Source organism: Anguilla anguilla, chromosome 14 (genome assembly GCF_013347855.1).
Source record: "Anguilla anguilla isolate fAngAng1 chromosome 14, fAngAng1.pri, whole genome shotgun sequence".
NCBI lineage: Eukaryota > Metazoa > Chordata > Actinopteri > Anguilliformes > Anguillidae > Anguilla > Anguilla anguilla.
Genome location: NC_049214.1, coordinates 29334707 through 29351687, shown reverse-complemented (window position 1 = coordinate 29351687; position 16981 = coordinate 29334707). Strand labels below are relative to the sequence as shown.

The following is a 16981-nucleotide window of genomic DNA, read 5'->3' as shown; positions in this document are numbered from 1 at the left end:
TGATTTTTCTGCAGTTTTAGATGACAACTATGATGCCTATCAATGCGCTTACTCATATTTTTTGCTAGCAGCAACTACCCACTAATTTTTTAAAATGTCACAGACTTGCTACTGTTGATGCAGTTGCGATTGTTATTTTAACCATTTCCCTCTGCTGTGCATGAGATATATTGGTTCATTAATAAATTAATTTGAAAAAACAAAAACTGATTTCTGCCTCTTTCTAAGTTTTCTGTGATTTTTAACAACTTTGCTGTGCCTGCCCCAAGACTTGAGCCAATATTTTCTGTGAGACTTCTTAGTCTCACCGTTTGATTTCTTGCTTGGGGAGGTGAAACAGTGGGATTCTCTTACGGGTGGAAGGAATAGATATGGATGAACTTGTGCTGGTAAGAGGCCATGGAGGATCTGAAGGTAAAACTGTACTCACAGTTCATTATGTACCCTACTGAATGCATTCACAGAACAACTGTTAAAACTGCTTAAATTCAGAACTGTTTTTTTATACTAACTGCTAGCGCTGAAAGAGTAGAAATTACAGAAAGGAAAGGCAGTTTGATATAGCTACAAATATGCCAGTTTGAAATATGGATTCTCTAATATGAAACAAGACCAGGTTAAAACCTAGTATATGGCTGGACCTAACACACGTGATCCGGCCAACCAATGGTGTAACTTCATCACTCAATCAGTCAGTCACTCAATTACAGACATTCGCATTTGTAGGGTTGGCCCGGCTGTTGCGGTCCAGCCAAAAATGAAGGATCGCCACATTAAAAGATAAATGAAGTTTCATTTTGCTATTTTATCCATCTAAGGCATTGGGAGCATCATTCAGAAAGATCTTCTGAATGTAAAACGTGACTACAATAAAACATATGCCTTTTTGAGTATAATTTATATTATTTGTCATTATATTTTTTTACAGTTTTCAGTTATGAAACACTAAAATTCATTTGTATAACGCAATCATTTGTTAAATGTCAGAGGTGTCAATTCTGTGCACAAGGGTGCTCTACAAAAATAGGTGCGATGAAAATTCTTTTCATTTTCATGCTCTAAACAGCTGTGGGGGTTCACAAGATGGAGGTGCCAAAGAAATGAACATACAGTATAAGTATATGAGAATTGATATATATATATGTGCGTTTGTTAATATAAAGCTATATTCGATCGTTTTGTGGAGCCGGTTTACTGAGTATTTGTTTGGGGGGTCTTGAATGCGAGGCTGCCGTGTGGCTGTGCCATTAAAATGATGGAATGTTCTGGATCTCAGCCTGTCGCCTAAATAAAATATGGAAGGCACATGTCCTCTCTTTGATTTCTAAAAAAAAAACAGGGTTAGAAACAGGCTTGTATTGGAGTCAGGCCTCGCCCAGATGTCGGCTGATTTGCGCTTCGTTTTATTTGCGAAACAGGAGGGAAGGTCATTCAGCATGAAGAAACACAAGGTTTTTTTTTTTTCTTTCCCTTTTATTGGAACCAAATGCTTTATTCCACCGCTAATAAAAGAAACAGTTATGTTTGACTGGTAACTGGACAGTGAGAGACGCCTGGATTATTTCTGTGATAAATCCTGAGAGGTCCTGCTACTGGGAATGTGTTTGTGGCTGGCCCTTCGCCGTTCAAAGCATAAATCTTCTGCTTTCGTTCCTTTCACACAAGACCAAGGCCAAAAGGGCTGAGAGAACTTTTTTCATTTTATGCACCTGGACTACAGAATATGACTCAAGAAATCTGAGAACATGTTAAAACCAAGGAAAGCATTAGGTTGATCATATTAGTCCTACAGCTGTTCTTACCTTTTTTACTTAGTTATCATTACAATTTAAAAAAAAACTTTTTAATCCACTTTTTAAAATTCTTATTTTATTATATCTTGTTATTACCATGTCAGTCTTTCTTTAAATGAATACTTTCTCTAACATGCAATTGAATATAGAGGGTATTACAGACTTAGTTTCAGCCTGGAAATTCATCCGTAAAGTCTTTGATCACAATTCCAGAAAGCACACTGTAAACCAGGGGATGAAACATCATGTTGGCTTCAACATGACGGTAAAAGTGGTTCTGCCTTTGAACTAAATATGGAAATCCTTAGCAGGAGAAGCCCATAGAATGTACAGCCTGATTCCCCCAAACCTGAAGCTTTGACCCATAATCCCCTGCAGGGAGACTTTCTACCATGAACGAGGGGGGAAAAAAACTAAACTAAAAATGTATTTACGTTAAAAAAACAACTCCCAAATAAATAAATGTATCCTTAAAGTACTATCAACATGAGTGGAGATGTGGGTTGCCTTACAGGTGGCACGGCGCTATGTGCCATGCAAGAATAAAGGTGAGCAAACCGTCACCACACAAAATCCAAACATGCATTTAAAATGATGAATATCTAAAATGCACCATCGCTCTTCCCTGTGCTCCATACAGTGAAGTGGGGCTCTCAGGGCCTGAGGGCACCTCAGTGTGAGACTGAAGGATTGTAACAGGGTCAGAGTGATCCCCAGAGCGCCATGGGGCGTAAGGGGGCCCAAAGCACGCAGACAAAAATAAACACCGCCCGTTCCCCACCCCGTGCACCACCTTCACACAGCGTGCAGATTCCAGGAGCACCCCCAGAGAGCAGAGCAGCCAATCACATCGCGGGAATGCCCCCTCGAGGACCACGTCGTATGCCTTCAAGCATTTTGTAAACACCTGTGGCCAAACCACAGCTGACCCTGGTAGGGACAGGGGGTGGGGTGGGTAAAACCCTGGACTGACATTCCGGAACTTCATGGGTGAAGGGGGCTGGGGGAGACCCCTCAGTCACAACTAAAATAGGTCTTTAAATTTTAAAACTTCAACTTCTGATAAAACTCTGTGTCGCACTCGTTTCGTATGAAAACCATTCCATTAATAAACCGTTAATATTATTTACTGTGAACGTTTTTTCCAGTGTCTCATCCTGTTCAGGAAAACGGAATTTCCCACTGATGCTCAGGAGGGAAGACCACACCTCCCCATCTACCGGTAACCAAGCAACATCAACATGCACAGGAATCGATGTCCTCTCCTCCTTGCGTGATGCAGTTTCTGCATCCTTCCTCCCTCCTTCCGCCTCCTCCTCCTCTCCTGAGTGTTGAGGTTCCTCAGGTTCGGGGAGTTTACCACCTGCAGGCTGCAGAGCATCGTTCCAAATCTGCCCCCCCCCCCCCCCCGCCACCATCTACATCTGCTCAAACTCCACCACCCATCCTGCTCCCGCTGCTACAACACCACTGCACTGCTAATGTTACTAAACCATACTGTGGTCCATACCTCAGAAAAAGTAAAAATGTCTCCGTCAAAAATGAGCATCACATGAGCATCATGAAGTCAAGTCACCCACTTTAGAAAAAGGGTACATCAGACCCAAGAGGATTAGGGTAAATGTATCCCTTGTGGAAAATAGGTGTAATCAGCTTGTGTCCAGAAAGCATCACTTAAAAAAATGACAAAAACAGGAAGGAAGTATGGGATTCTGGGAATTTTGAGCACGGAGCCAGGAGTTGCTTTTTCTCTTTATTTGTTTTTGGCAACAGAACTGGCTGCTTCCTTCCCTGCGCCTGTGTGTGTGGGACGAGGCGCCAAAACGGGCTCGTGAGGATGCATCTGCATGCACCCCACCCTCAGATATCCAAAAAATAGAACGGGGAAGCTATTAATAACTTTGCGTTACTGAAATCCGGGGAAAGTCAGGATCCTGTGTAGGTCCTCTATGGTTTCCATGGCAATTCCCAAAGAAGTGCAGCACAGGCAATGGCAGGTCCTATCAGAATGAAAACAGCCAATAATAATTTGGGGGTGTGTGTGAACGATCCCCATGTCCTAAAAGAAAGTGCTGTGGGTCCACTTCTAACCCCCCTATTTTACCCCACCCCTCACAACATAAATAAAACCAGGTCCTTTTTTCATTAAAAAAAAAAAAAAACTTTATGTGTGGCAATGATGTTTCGCAAGAATAAAACTAAGAACAAGAAAAAGAATTAAAGTCTTAAAGCAACAGAAGTATATCATTTGGTTCATTCAGTCCACCTATGTACACCATTGCAAGACGTGTCAGAACTGTCACTGGCTGCCTCTCTCACTCCCTCTCCAGAAAACAGAAACCACTGTGATGACAGCTCACTTTATGAATAAATTAACAACTTAAAAAAAACAGAAGGAATCTTTTTGCATTACATAATCCAATGTAGCCGTCTCTGAGGAGAACATCTCTTGTATTATAGAACAGATTCTGAGGACTGGACAGTGAAGCTAAATCATCCACATTCACTTTACTTCGGGAGCTTCCTCAAGATACACTCAGCTGCGCATGGAGTACACTCTGTGCAGATAACGGCTGCGCAGTTTTGATGAGGAGCGTCTGCATTCTCCCCAACATGACAGAGGATGTAACAGCCATGGGACAAAAACAATCAGGCACTCCATATTGGAGGAAATAATTATGAATTAATTTCCCCGGGACCCCGGGATGCATCAGTGGGCCGGGTGACCAGTGCATTGAAGAGTGTGTGTGTGTGTGTGTGCGTGTGTGTGTGTGTTTGTGTGTGTGTGTGTGCACATGTGTGTGTGTGTGCACATGTGTGTGTGTGAGTGTGTGCGTGCGTGCGTGTGTGTGTGCGTGTGCGTGTGTGCATGCGTGTGTGTGTGCGTGTGTGTGTGTGTGTGCGTGCGTGTGTGCCTGCGTGCGTGCGGGGAACTGGAGAGACACACGCCCTGCACACGGTGGAGGCAAAGCCAAGGTTTAGAGAAGGTTCTCCCACCTGAAGGAGCCTCCTCTTCACAGGTGAAGACCCATTGGACGGTGGACACGGCCCCTCTGTCACAATGATATGGGTGATGAGAGATTTTTCATTTCTGAAATCCAGAGAATCATCAAGGCCAAGACATAAAACGCAAAGACGAGTTTGATGGCAGCCACAATGCACCACTACAGTATATGAATCTTTACCTACAGTCAAATGATTACTTGTACATTTAAGCAAAACCAGATATTAAGAAATAATTATTTGACTTATTCACTGATAAATCTCTGTGGTCATATTTATCCTGCGCTTGATATAGCATGAATATAAATAACACCAGTATAATTCACGGAATGCATTTTTTCCTGGTGGTTGTTGGGACATGTATCTGATATGGGTGGTCAAAGCATGGGAGAAACATGAGTACCGCATTAATGTTTCTAAAGAAAGAGAACGTGATCTCGTTCCGCCAAGATTTCCATGCCAAACATCTAAGAACAATCACATAACAACACACTTATGCTAGAAGTACTTGTGTGAAGCATGTTCTCCTTTTGTTCCCGTGGAACATGTGTTTTTCTTTTTCTGCGGAATGTGTTTTCTCTCTTTTCGATCTCAGTGAAATGTGTTTGGGTGGGTGGGACCGTGCCCAATGAGCACGGTTCAAACCGAGCACATGTGAGTTAAGGCTACATGTTGAATGCTGGGTGTTGACTAAAGCCTCTTGTGCAAACAGTGGGCTGCGTTGGCCAACATCGGTTTCAGAAAATGCTGCATGACTTTATCTTGGATTTTCGACACTTTTTTTCTTTTCCTATTTCTAGACAGTTTTCTTTGTCAGACAGAGCCAGACGTCAGTCTTAGTAAAATGTTCAGTACTAACAGATTTTCTGATCCAAGCAGTGTCCATATAAAAGTACTCTGTCAATGCTAATTTAACTCTGAGCTAAGCATGACAATTCACTTTGGGGATTTCAAAAAAACTTAATTGCTCTTCTTTCGCATTTTTAACCCCATTTCTTATAAATAACAGCATTTGCAGCAGGGTGTATATTTAGGATATGACCACAAGTTAAATTATTCACTCCAAGTGAAGGAAAAAGCTCTGCAGTGTACATTGAACATACCATAGTCTAGGCCTAGCACAGCTGTGTGAGTGTTTAAGTGTCAGAGATCTTAGTTAGTTTGACCGTTATGAGTGATGTCACTTCCTGAGATGTGGTTGTTAGTTCCTTAGGTAGGGGTAGATGCTAACACATTTTTTAGGAGTTGGTTTGGTATGCAGAGTTCCTGGTTTGTCCCCCTCGCTGAATAAACAATATGCAACTTCAGGTGGGTTTATGCAAGCGTAAAAAGTTATTGCTAAACTTTTCACCAAGTAAGATTTGACTTTAAATGTTAAAATGTCTCTGTGATATTATAGTGCTGCCAATTAAAACTAAGGATCCAGGTGATGTTAAACACTAAGGAAGTAGACCGCTACAGTGCAGTTACAAGCACCGTGAGTTCAACGCTGAGTTAATTATGCAGAGATTCGCTCAACAATCCTGTGTCTGTACTACAATATTTATGGGCATTTCCAACTCCAACCCAAACCCCAGCCCCAACCCCACACACGCATTCTGGGGGGGCAGGGGCTCATGGGCAGTCCAGGTCAAAGTTCATTGGCTGTCTGCATCACAAGCAAGCTAACTGCCTGGAAATAGAGGGGAAAGGAATCATCAGTAGTACCTTGATACCTAACTATGGCGCTAACTATGATTTCTCGGACATCACTCAATGCAACAAACTTACATCTTTATTCAGTATGAAAGAGAGACAATTTGTCGTGCAAGATTAAAATAAGTGCATATAACTTTGATCACTCAACAATAAGTCTTATTTTACCTTCTAACTGATATACACACAGGCACACACAAGCACTCATTCTCTTTCTCTCTCAAACACACATGCTCATTCTTTCTTCTGCTCTCTCTCTGTCTCTCTCTCCCACACGCACAGTGGGTTTGATTGTTTCTCAGATTTGCTATTTCCAGACTCTGACAAACTGATTCCTACCGAGGGCATGGCGGGATGAGACAAGGTCCTATTCTTCAGAAGCTAGATTCCTCTCAATCCACGCACTGTGAACATGCCCAGGAGCTGTATTTTACACACTCTTGGAGCACAGCTTTTTATGAATTTATTACTAATTTTTTTAATTATCCAAAAAAAAAAACGGGGAAACTTTGCAAAACTGCACAATATGTCATGGTGAAATCCCCTGGAATCTCAAGCCTATGGAGGTCAGGAATGCCATGCCTCTCACAACACAAGAGACATGCCTTTTCTCTCTCCCTTGCATTTCCGATACACTACCCCATTCCCTTCACATTACCACAATCCCTGACATTCCCATCACACACACTAACACCAACCATGGCATTCCCAACACCACCACAATCCATGATTTTCCCCAAACACCACCACTATCCCTGACATTCCCTACATACACACTACCACTATCCCTGACATTCCCTACATACACACTACCACTATCCCTGACATTCCCTACATACACACTACCACTATCCCTGACATTCCCTACATACACACTACCACTATCCCTGACATTCCCTACATACACACTACCACTATCCCTGACATTCCCATCACAATATCACCAACCCTGACATCCCCTACATACACACTACCACTATCCCTGACATTCCCTACATACACACTACCACTATCCCTGACATTCCCATCACAATATCACCAACCCTGATACTCCCTACATACACACTACCACTATCCCTGACATCCCCTACATACACACTACCACTATCCCTGACATTCCCTACATACACACTACCACTATCCCTGACATTCCCATCACAATATCACCAACCCTGATACTCCCTACATACACACTACCACTATCCCTGACATCCCCTACATACACACTACCACTATCCCTGACATTCCCTACATACACACTACCACTATCCCTGACATTCCCATCACAATATCACCAACCCTGATACTCCCTACATACACACTACCACTATCCCTGACATTCCCTACATACACACTACCACTATCCCTGACATTCCCTACATACACACTACCACTATCCCTGGCATTCCCTACATACACACTACCACTATCCCTGACATTCCCTACATACACACTACCACTATCCCTGGCATTCCCTACATACACACTACCACTATCCCTGGCATTCCCTACATACACACTACCACTATCCCTGACATTCCCAGCTCATTTAAATTCCCAGGGTGATCATAGAAAATGAGGACTGAATTCTAATTGTTAGTTGACCTACCCAGTGTCAAATGAAATTGAATATACCTACATAAAATGTACCTTTTTTATCACAGGCCGAGTTGGTGGTGCAAAGCAGAAGGTTCCCTCTGGCTTTCTACACTGTAAAGGCATTTTTCACCATGCAGGTGTTTTTCCTCATTATGCTTCATCCAACACACCGCCTACAACCAGCCCCCCATTCGCACAGTTCTTGGTGCACAGGCTTTTTGCAAAATGGCCACTACCCACAGGTCCATTTGTGTACATTTAACACAATTCAGTCAAGATGAAGATCAGCTCTTAAGACTAGACAAACTAGCTGGTGAATGGTCCTGCCAACAGCCACCTCTGTCATGGCAACTTATACAACGTTGGCGGAAAGCAGTGGGGAACTTGAAGGCTCCAGAAACCAACACCATCAATCGCTCATCACTCAAACCCAAAAAAGCAGGCTGTCAGAATGATATAATTCGAGATTCTCTGTCATTCATAGGAAGACCCCGAATATTTTCTCCAGGGTGACAATGGTGCTACTGTAACTAAAGGGCAAGGATTCTGGGTCTGAGAATGGTCTACATGCAGCCCAGATCCATGGAAGTGAACACTCTACTGTTTTTTGTTTCTGTCCCTGCACTTATATTTATCCCTTCTGAACCTGACATTGGGAGGTCACCTTCTACAGGACCTCCTCTGGCTTTTGTGAGGTCATATTCTTCGTGACCTCAAGCCATTGTGAGGTCATGTTTTTGCTGACCTCAGGCTACTGTGAGGTCACGTTCCCCATGGCCTCCAGACATTGTGAGGTCATGTCGTTTGCAACCATGCCTCACTGGTAACTAATGACCCAGGGATCTTTATGTCTGAGTCCTTCCTCTTAAAGATGACAAGTAGCAAACATCAGCCAAAGAGACGCAGGCTTCGGTCCTGTAGTGCAAACGAACAGCTGTGATTCATCACAGATTATTATCCGTGCCCTCATGTGTGCCTCAGCTCATGCGATAGCATTGGTCCCACTGATCCATGTGTCCAGTGTTCACATAGTTCGTGCTGGCTTGTTGGACATTGTTGAGATGTGCCACCGTTGACACAAGGCAAAAATCTTTCTCTTTTTTTTACGCCTGTCAAACGTGTCCAAAGGATCCGATTTGGACATATTCCTCAAGAGCTATACACAGACGCACACATTGTTTCTGTTATTTTTATGCCTTTGGCCCAGTAATGGTTATTTGCCGCAGCAATTGCAGCAGTGGATATAGGTCACTGGGCAAAAAGTCCATGTCAAATGTTTCAAGAAGACCAGAGAACTCAACAGTTTGCTCACAGGGAACTTACAGGACATGACAGTGAATCACAACACATCTCATTTAAGCAAAGTTCATAACCTAATCATCCTGAGCTTAACCAGCTCAGTAAATTTCTCCCTCTCAACCTCATGCTAATATTTGATGATTTTTTGAGATTGTGAGATGAAAGGGGCAATATAAATGCAATCCATCATTATAATTATCTGAGGGAAGAAACCCACAGCTGGGAACATTAAAACCTAATCTAATGTGGTGAAGACTAATGCTACAACTGCCAGTGCTGTATGTTTATAATTGCTAGCACTGTTTTCTTCTGAACGTTTTCATCAAAGGTTACTGTGTTACTGACAGTTCTGTGCTAGTGTTCATGCTATTTCAAGTTTACATAAAGTACTGTGACAGTAAAAGTCTTACTCAGCAATCCAGAGCAATGTGCAATGAAAACTGCATGATATGTTGGAATGAGAATTACAGACTGTGTCAGTCTTGCAAGAAACACGTCGGTTCATAACACTAATGAAGCAATGTGTCGGACAACATGCATGCCTGATACCCATAACTTTCATTAATATTGCGTGTAAAACCGTAACTGACCACTTTAGAAAGATCAGCTGTGAAACCATACACTGGCAGATAAGTTTGCCCTATGTATTGCACCCGTTAGTGCAGGTAAAGTTTGCATCGACAAAACTAGATTTATAAGTCCTCACTTAAGTCATCCGAGCCAAAATTCGTGTAGGGAAAAAACGCTTAACCTTTGCGGAAATTCGTGAAAAGGGTGCTGTTCGATTAGTCCCATTATAGCGTCTAACTTTACTAAAGCGCTGTATATTACAGATACAATTATGCCCCCTTGTGGATAATTTCAGAACTGCAATTAGGAATAAAGACGGGTAATAAATGCGTCCATTTGTAATACAAAAATGAGGTGCCAAAACAGATCGCAAGAGTCACTGGCATGCAACATATTAACGAAATAAATTGGTAAAATACCGATTATATTTCACTTTCTTTAAAACTCACAAATCATCCTGTCTGTAGTTCTAATCCTGTTTTTTTAAACAATTATTTAAAAAACTGATTTTAGAACGCTCCGTTCAGATCAAGGGTCCAACAGTGAAGGGGTCCTACGCTGCGGGTCGACGCTCTCCGGATCAGAAACCGTTTGGGTTTTCAAATGAAAACTTAAGTTACCTTATAAAGACTCCTTCAAGACATGTTTACTACAATCCAAAGCTGCATCATTACTTGGCCATGATATTTGTAAACTACTGGAATAAATAGACCAATTGTGATGTTCCGTGTGATAACAAACTATAAATGCAAACATTGTTTAAGAATTTGGGGAAAGATGCAATATCTTGGTAGCCTACTCAGAAGTAAAGGCAAGACACTAAAATAGACTGAGTGCCCCCACCCCCGGCCCCAAGTCGTCGGCGACCCTCGTTCCTTAAATTACACCTCCATTATCCCAGGCCATACCTTCACTGTAAAACCCCGTTATTGGTCCTGTCTCCAAGGAAACACCAAAAACATTCTACAGCCAGTTGTCCCACATAAACTTCCCAGTGGAAAGGGTTAATTCTAGTGCAGAAAGGACACGTCCGCAAACACACACATACAACTATGAATAAAACTCAACAGAAGTCGTATGCTACTATGCGTTTCGCTATTATTTTTTCCAGTTTTAATTGCAAATTCAAGTTCAAATTTACACAAATACAAAAGTTTAAATTCCCCCAACCCACCAGCTGACTTCAAATGAGCTGCTTGATTTACCAAGCAGTCACAGCGTGCGCCCAATAAACGCCCCAATCGACAGACCTCGTGTTTTACCCAGACTGACCAAGGTGGTAACTCTGGAAACCGTAACGCGTTGTTGGCAGTGTAAACACTGTAAGAACATACCGTGGCAAAGGAGCTCCAACAGACATTCTCAAATGACAACGGTCTTACGTGTGGTTTAAACATCAAGTGTAGTCTGTAAGAACAGCCTACTACAGCGGATATTCTTCACTTTAATCCTTCTTAGTGTTGTTTTTGTCACAGCATGTGGCGAAATCCGGCAGAGGACTTCACTAAAGTTGGTGTGAGATACTTTTCCCGCCACAAAGGGGAGGTAAGCTGCGTTCTATATAATTTTTGGGAAAAGATTGTCCTTAGTTTTATTTGTTCATTTCAAGCAGGTCCTCGACAAGCGAGGCTACATTTTGATTGAATGAAACAGACAGAAAATTGTAGCATAGGGTGGAGGACAGATTGGTAGCTAGTTTTTAGTTAGGCCAACATTAAACGTTTATCAAATAATTATGACACTCTGCGCTGTTCTTCTCAGGTGAACTGCTGCGTTTTTTCTCCAGACTGTCAGATTCTACTCACCTGTTCAGATGACTGCAGGCTCCACTTGTGGAATGCAAAGACCGGGCAGCTCTTGGCCAAAGCAAGCGGACACGAAGGTGTATTGACCTAATTATATGATGTGCTAGAGTATTAAATAATACTACTATTGGATGTCGTGTGCTGTGATTTAGTGAGTATAACAAAGATCGCGAGTTCGAAATCCAGGTGTGGCGCTGTCATTGCTCCAAGTAATTTGGCAACTGATCCGCAGGTCCCCGGTCTATTTTGTTTTGCTCTTACCTTGTTTCCGTCCACGTTTGCCCTTTGTCTGTTTAACTTTTGTCGGGATTACCTGTTGTTAATTTTCAGCCATCGCCATTGAAACGCCAGGAAGTGAATGTACCTTTATCATTTAAACTCTAGCCAGACGCCCTTCAGTAGTTTCCTTTTGCATGCATGTTGTTATTCATATTTAGAGGCAACCAGACCTGTCCAGTATTTATGTTGTTGTAAAAGACAATATGTGTTGGGATATTATTGGGTTTACTTCTCGCGTACCTCATTTGCGCGAAGGGTTTACATTTATTCACTTATTTCCCCTGCTGTAAATTCTGCCAGTATAAGGATAGCTGGAAAGTACATGAGCAGTTGGCAAACATACCTAATCATTCATATATAATCACCCACAGGTCCCGTGAAATCGTGTGTTTTCTCGGCCGACTGTGTACTGTTTGCAAGTGCATCCCACGACTGTTCCGTGCGAATCTGGCTCACCGCTACTGCCGAATGCGCACGCGTACTAACAGGTTGGCAAATGCGCGCACTGAGGTGTTCGGCGCGGCAACTGAATAATTATTTGCTGCTTCATTAGATATGTGCTGCAACAGAATCGTAATTCTACAGTTGTAAGAGTGCATTCCTAGCCAGCGACAGGTTGGCTCTCTTTCATGACACATGCTGTATCAAGACCAAAATAAGTGGTGGAAACTCGCCCCTGGGCCCCCCTCTGTGTATGCTGGCTTTCATTCCAACTAAAATTTCAATCCCAGAATTGTAAGATGGTAATTTTTCTTAATTAGGTCATTTTCATGTTTATAGTGATTATTTGCCCTCTTAAAATTCCTATCTTCATACTGTGCTTATTTTGCTATATTGCAACTAATTACATAGAGGTAAATCATTTTTAACTAATCAAATTAAAGACTGAGATGAATCAATAGGCTCCTAATTGGTGAAAGTGTGAACACATGGCCACTAACACTAACCAGCTGGAAGATAATGAAGAATACAAAGACAAAGCATTACATTACATTACATTACAGGCATTTGGCAGACGCTCTTATCCAGAGCGACGTACAACAAAGCGTATAACCATAACCAGGAACAAGTATGACGAAACCCCTAGAGAGAAGTACCGGTCCAAGTACAGGGAACAACCGCATAGTTCAACTTGGACCCTGATGGTTAAACTGATTAACACTGATTAACAAAGCAAATGATAATGAGCCAAACATGCATCGTGTTAAAAGGTTTAAGGAAACAATTCTGAAAGAAATTAAACATGTGTTCAGCAACCTAATTTGGAGCCTGTTGATTAACCTCAGTCTTAATTTGATCCAAAACAATTTCTTACTTATTTTTATGCAACCGTTTGCTTTATAACGCAATATAAACATTGGGATTTTATTCTTCATGACAAGCATAGATATTTCATATGGCTTAAGAGAGTAAATAATCCTTCTAAACATGAAAAGCATCTAATTTTTTTAAAATTCTGAGATAAAAACTTTGGTTGGAACAAAAACCAGCATACACTGGGGGCCCCAGGACCACGTTTGGGAACCACTGTTCTAGAATAAAAAAAACACTGTAAAAGTGATACAGATCACGGGTGTTCTGGCTCGTCATTACCTTACTTGTTAACCTGTATAAATAGTTGGTGTTCATGTTGGATATTGAAATGCTGCAGGCTTAAAAAAAACACACAGTCTGTGGCACCATATGTCTCCAGAAATGAAACATTGCACGTTATGCTGTGTAATAGGCCCTTGATACTTCTGTGTCTCAGGCCACAGAAGGAGCGTTGAGACCGTCAGCTTCAGTCCCGATGGCAAGCGGCTGATTTCCGGGGGCTGGGATAAAGACGCCATTCTCTGGGATGTGCCAGTAAGAGCTGTACTGATGTCATAAAAACGGGATGGGAGACCTTCATGAATTTAGTCGTTCACTGTTTGGTGAAGTTATCCTTTGGTCTCACTGAAAAGCTAATTACTCCCCACAATATTTACATATTTGCACCATTTTACTAAAGAACACAAAGATTTAATTGACCAATTTCACCCTTCTCCTCAACACAGCTAGGCCTACTGAAAGGTCTGCTGGTTTTACTATTGTTCAAATATTAAATTGTAAATTGAAGCAGTTCATAACAGTTATCTAACCTCACCATGTTTCTGGGTCTAAAATGGTGAAAACAAAAACAAACTGACCCTGCAACATTATTTTCGTGTTTCCACAGCCCATATTTCTCATTCTTAACAGACTTTAAATTATAGCGGTTACCTGATTGTCCTGTGTGTTTGTCCCGTTGCCATGGATGCGTTTATCAGAGCGGAGAAATTGCGCAGATTTTCGCGGGACATACGGATGCCATCCAAAGCAGCGCGATCTCCAAGGACTCACGGCTCGCGGTGAGAAAAATGCCATTTTTGGCTCATGCAGTGAAACTGTATGAAATCTGATCAAGTGCAGGGAAATATAAATCTATAAAAGCTAATGTGGCTAAAGGTTTTAATTTGAATGTAGGCCTATTTTTTTTAAATGTATTCTATTTTGTAAAAGATGCCAGCACAGGTATTATTTATATTGAAATATACCCCATACCGCGCCTTCAGGCCACAGGTTCCTGGGACTACACAGTGAAGGTGTGGAATCTGCACACTGAAGAGCGGGAGATTACTCTAAAAGGGCACAGAGGAAATGTCGTCAGCTTGTGCTTCTCTGCCTCCGGAATGCTGGTGAGATCGATAGCCTCACACAAGTTACAAACGGCCATTATTAGCAGACACTAAAATGGTTTTGTTCAAAGCATTAAACATTTGGATGAGCAATAAGTTTTTTTGTGTTTGTTTGGTGTACTCTTGTGATAAAAAACAGTTACGATACCCCTTTTTGAGTACATGGGAACAACATATAGAGCCAAATTCAATTACCCGACCAAGGGTAGTAAAGGTTAAGTGTTTTGAAAAACAAAATTGGTTCACTAGTTGATTAGATCACAGTAAAACGTTTCATATAGGGACACAAGAAGTGTTTGGTTGCCATTCATGCGCTTATCAAGAAATGAGGGCAAAACGTCATATGGTGTGAACTGTAAATTTTAGGGCTAATTAAGTCATTAAGGCCAGAAGTTGGCATGAAAACCACAGATATGGCCCTCGGTGCCCACCTAGAGTAGAGCCTGGCTTCCCTCTGCCGGTACTTCCGGTGTGCGAAGGTTCCTTCCATCTGTGTTCTCTCCCGACGCCACACAGGCCTCGGGGTCCTGGGACGGGACGGTTCGCGTGTGGCTTCCCCGGACAGCGGCGGCCATCTTTGTCATGGAGTGTGACAGGGCGTGGGTGAGGGGCGTGGCCTTCTCCCGGGACGGCCTGGTGCTCGCGTCAGCCGGCGAGAACGACACGGTGAGCGCCTCGGCACCGGGCTGGGGAACCGCGTTCCTGGAGGACCTGGTCGGTCTGGTCCCAAATTAATTTCTGAACTGGTGTATTTGAAATTAGCGGCCATGGCAGGGCTGCACTAGAACCTGGAATCACCTGTATCCTGAAGTGGAAGATGGGTAACTGTTATTCCCTGTCATATTTCAGGTGAGAATTTGGGACATGTCCAATGGAAAATGCATCAAGCGTTTGCAGGTAAGGCCCAGGAGCTTCTACTATCATGTTTTTCCACTTAAACTCAGCATAACACGTTTGACTTTGGTTTGATTTCAGTGAATAGGTGTCGCTTGATGATTAGGACACTGATTTCAACTACCTGGTAAATGTAACTTTCTAAAGGAATATTTCATAGCATATTACAGAGAAACAACAGTTTATCTTAATGTTCCTTGGATGTGAATATAGAACATGTAATGTATATACATGTATAGTGTGCATAGCCATTTGATATGTGCTTTAGTGGGCAAAAAAATCTCACAAAGTGTCAAATTAAGAGCGATAAGCAGTTTATTTGTTTTTTATGAACCACGACCAAGTTTGGTAATCACTGTGCTATAGCAAGGTTGTAAATCCAGATCCAAGAGGGTCAAATTAATTTATGGGCATCATGCCAAGATCTGCAGTCAATTGTTCAAATATTTTCTGATCTGACTATTGCAGTTAGATGAGCTCTAATGTCAACTGAAAACTGTCCTCGTGTTCATAACTTTTTACCACGGCCTAATCAGAGTGAACCAGTTGGAGTTCACGGCCAATTGAGCCAGGCTTATTGGTGCAAACACAAAATGTGCATTCACACTGGCTTCCAAAAAAGGGGTTCCTAACCAACCAGAATTTCACATCTTAAATGCTTTAAAGCAACCTTAAGAGTTGGGTTTCATATAAAAACCAGCAAAGCTTAGTCCAGGGTGAAGTGTCACTATTCTACAAAGCAGGTATAATCTGGTCAATTAGTCGATCAGAAATTTAAGGGACCTTTTAAGTGTGAAACCCACTGCTGTCAAACTCCTCCCCCAGGCTCAAAAAGACGCCACCCTCAGCTGCACTTTCGCCCCCAGTGGAGCTCTTCTGACAGCGGGATCAGTAGACCCCTCCCAGGAACCAGAGCTATGGCACTGGGACTACTGAAGCACTGATGACATCACCGTTATCCCTGGCTCACAGCTGGACAAAATGGGGGACAGGGGAGGAGAGACTAAAAACACCCCACTGAAAGATCAGGGTATAGAACCAGCTAGCCAGACTGCCTGGACTATAGACTTCCAGTAACAAAGACACAACAAAAAGGTATTGTGGGAAATGGAGTTAACTTGGCGTGACTGTCCTTGTCACACACGAGCAACAAGGCTGGCCTGCACCAGCTGCGCAGGATGTGCGGTCTCCCAGTGCAGTGACTGCCCAGCCCAGCTGGTTTACTGCAGAGTGAAGGATAGGAGCCAGCTGGCAGAGCGCGATCCAGGCGACAGCAGTGTCCCGGTCTGAGCCCTCCTGAATCAACACGCTGTCGCAATGGGAAGGGCTCAGTACTCAGACAGGG

At 42.6% G+C, this 16981-nt stretch overlaps 1 protein-coding gene and 1 long non-coding RNA gene across 2 annotated transcripts; one reads left to right on the top strand and one right to left on the bottom strand.

The window, feature by feature from the left end:
* Positions 1 to 3226: 3226 nt before the first annotated feature.
* On the bottom strand, positions 3227 to 12473 carry LOC118213151. The gene is made up of 3 exons (XR_004762355.1): positions 12387 to 12473; positions 4791 to 4884; positions 3227 to 3793 (listed from the first exon to the last, which is right to left on the bottom strand). It is a non-coding gene; the product is annotated as an uncharacterized LOC118213151 (long non-coding RNA).
* On the top strand, positions 11201 to 16867 carry wdr38 (WD repeat domain 38). Its single transcript, XM_035391873.1, has 9 exons — positions 11201 to 11504; positions 11721 to 11841; positions 12415 to 12531; positions 13794 to 13891; positions 14335 to 14415; positions 14620 to 14742; positions 15259 to 15408; positions 15592 to 15639; positions 16462 to 16867. Exons 1-9 carry the CDS (start codon positions 11436 to 11438, stop codon positions 16570 to 16572), a joined length of 918 nt encoding a protein of 305 aa, XP_035247764.1. The 5' UTR covers positions 11201 to 11435; the 3' UTR covers positions 16573 to 16867.
* Positions 16868 to 16981: the final 114 nt, after the last annotated feature.

Excerpts from the sequence above, each read along its gene's own strand:
- wdr38 (XM_035391873.1), top strand. The coding sequence starts at position 11,436 with ATGTGGCGAAATCCGGCAGAGGACTTCACTAAAGTTGGTGTGAGATAC. Across the intron at positions 11,505-11,720 it reads TTTCCCGCCACAAAGGGGAG|GTGAACTGCTGCGTTTTTTC; the intron begins GTAAGCTGCGTT and ends TGTTCTTCTCAG. Across the intron at positions 11,842-12,414 it reads CAAAGCAAGCGGACACGAAG|GTCCCGTGAAATCGTGTGTT; the intron begins GTGTATTGACCT and ends AATCACCCACAG.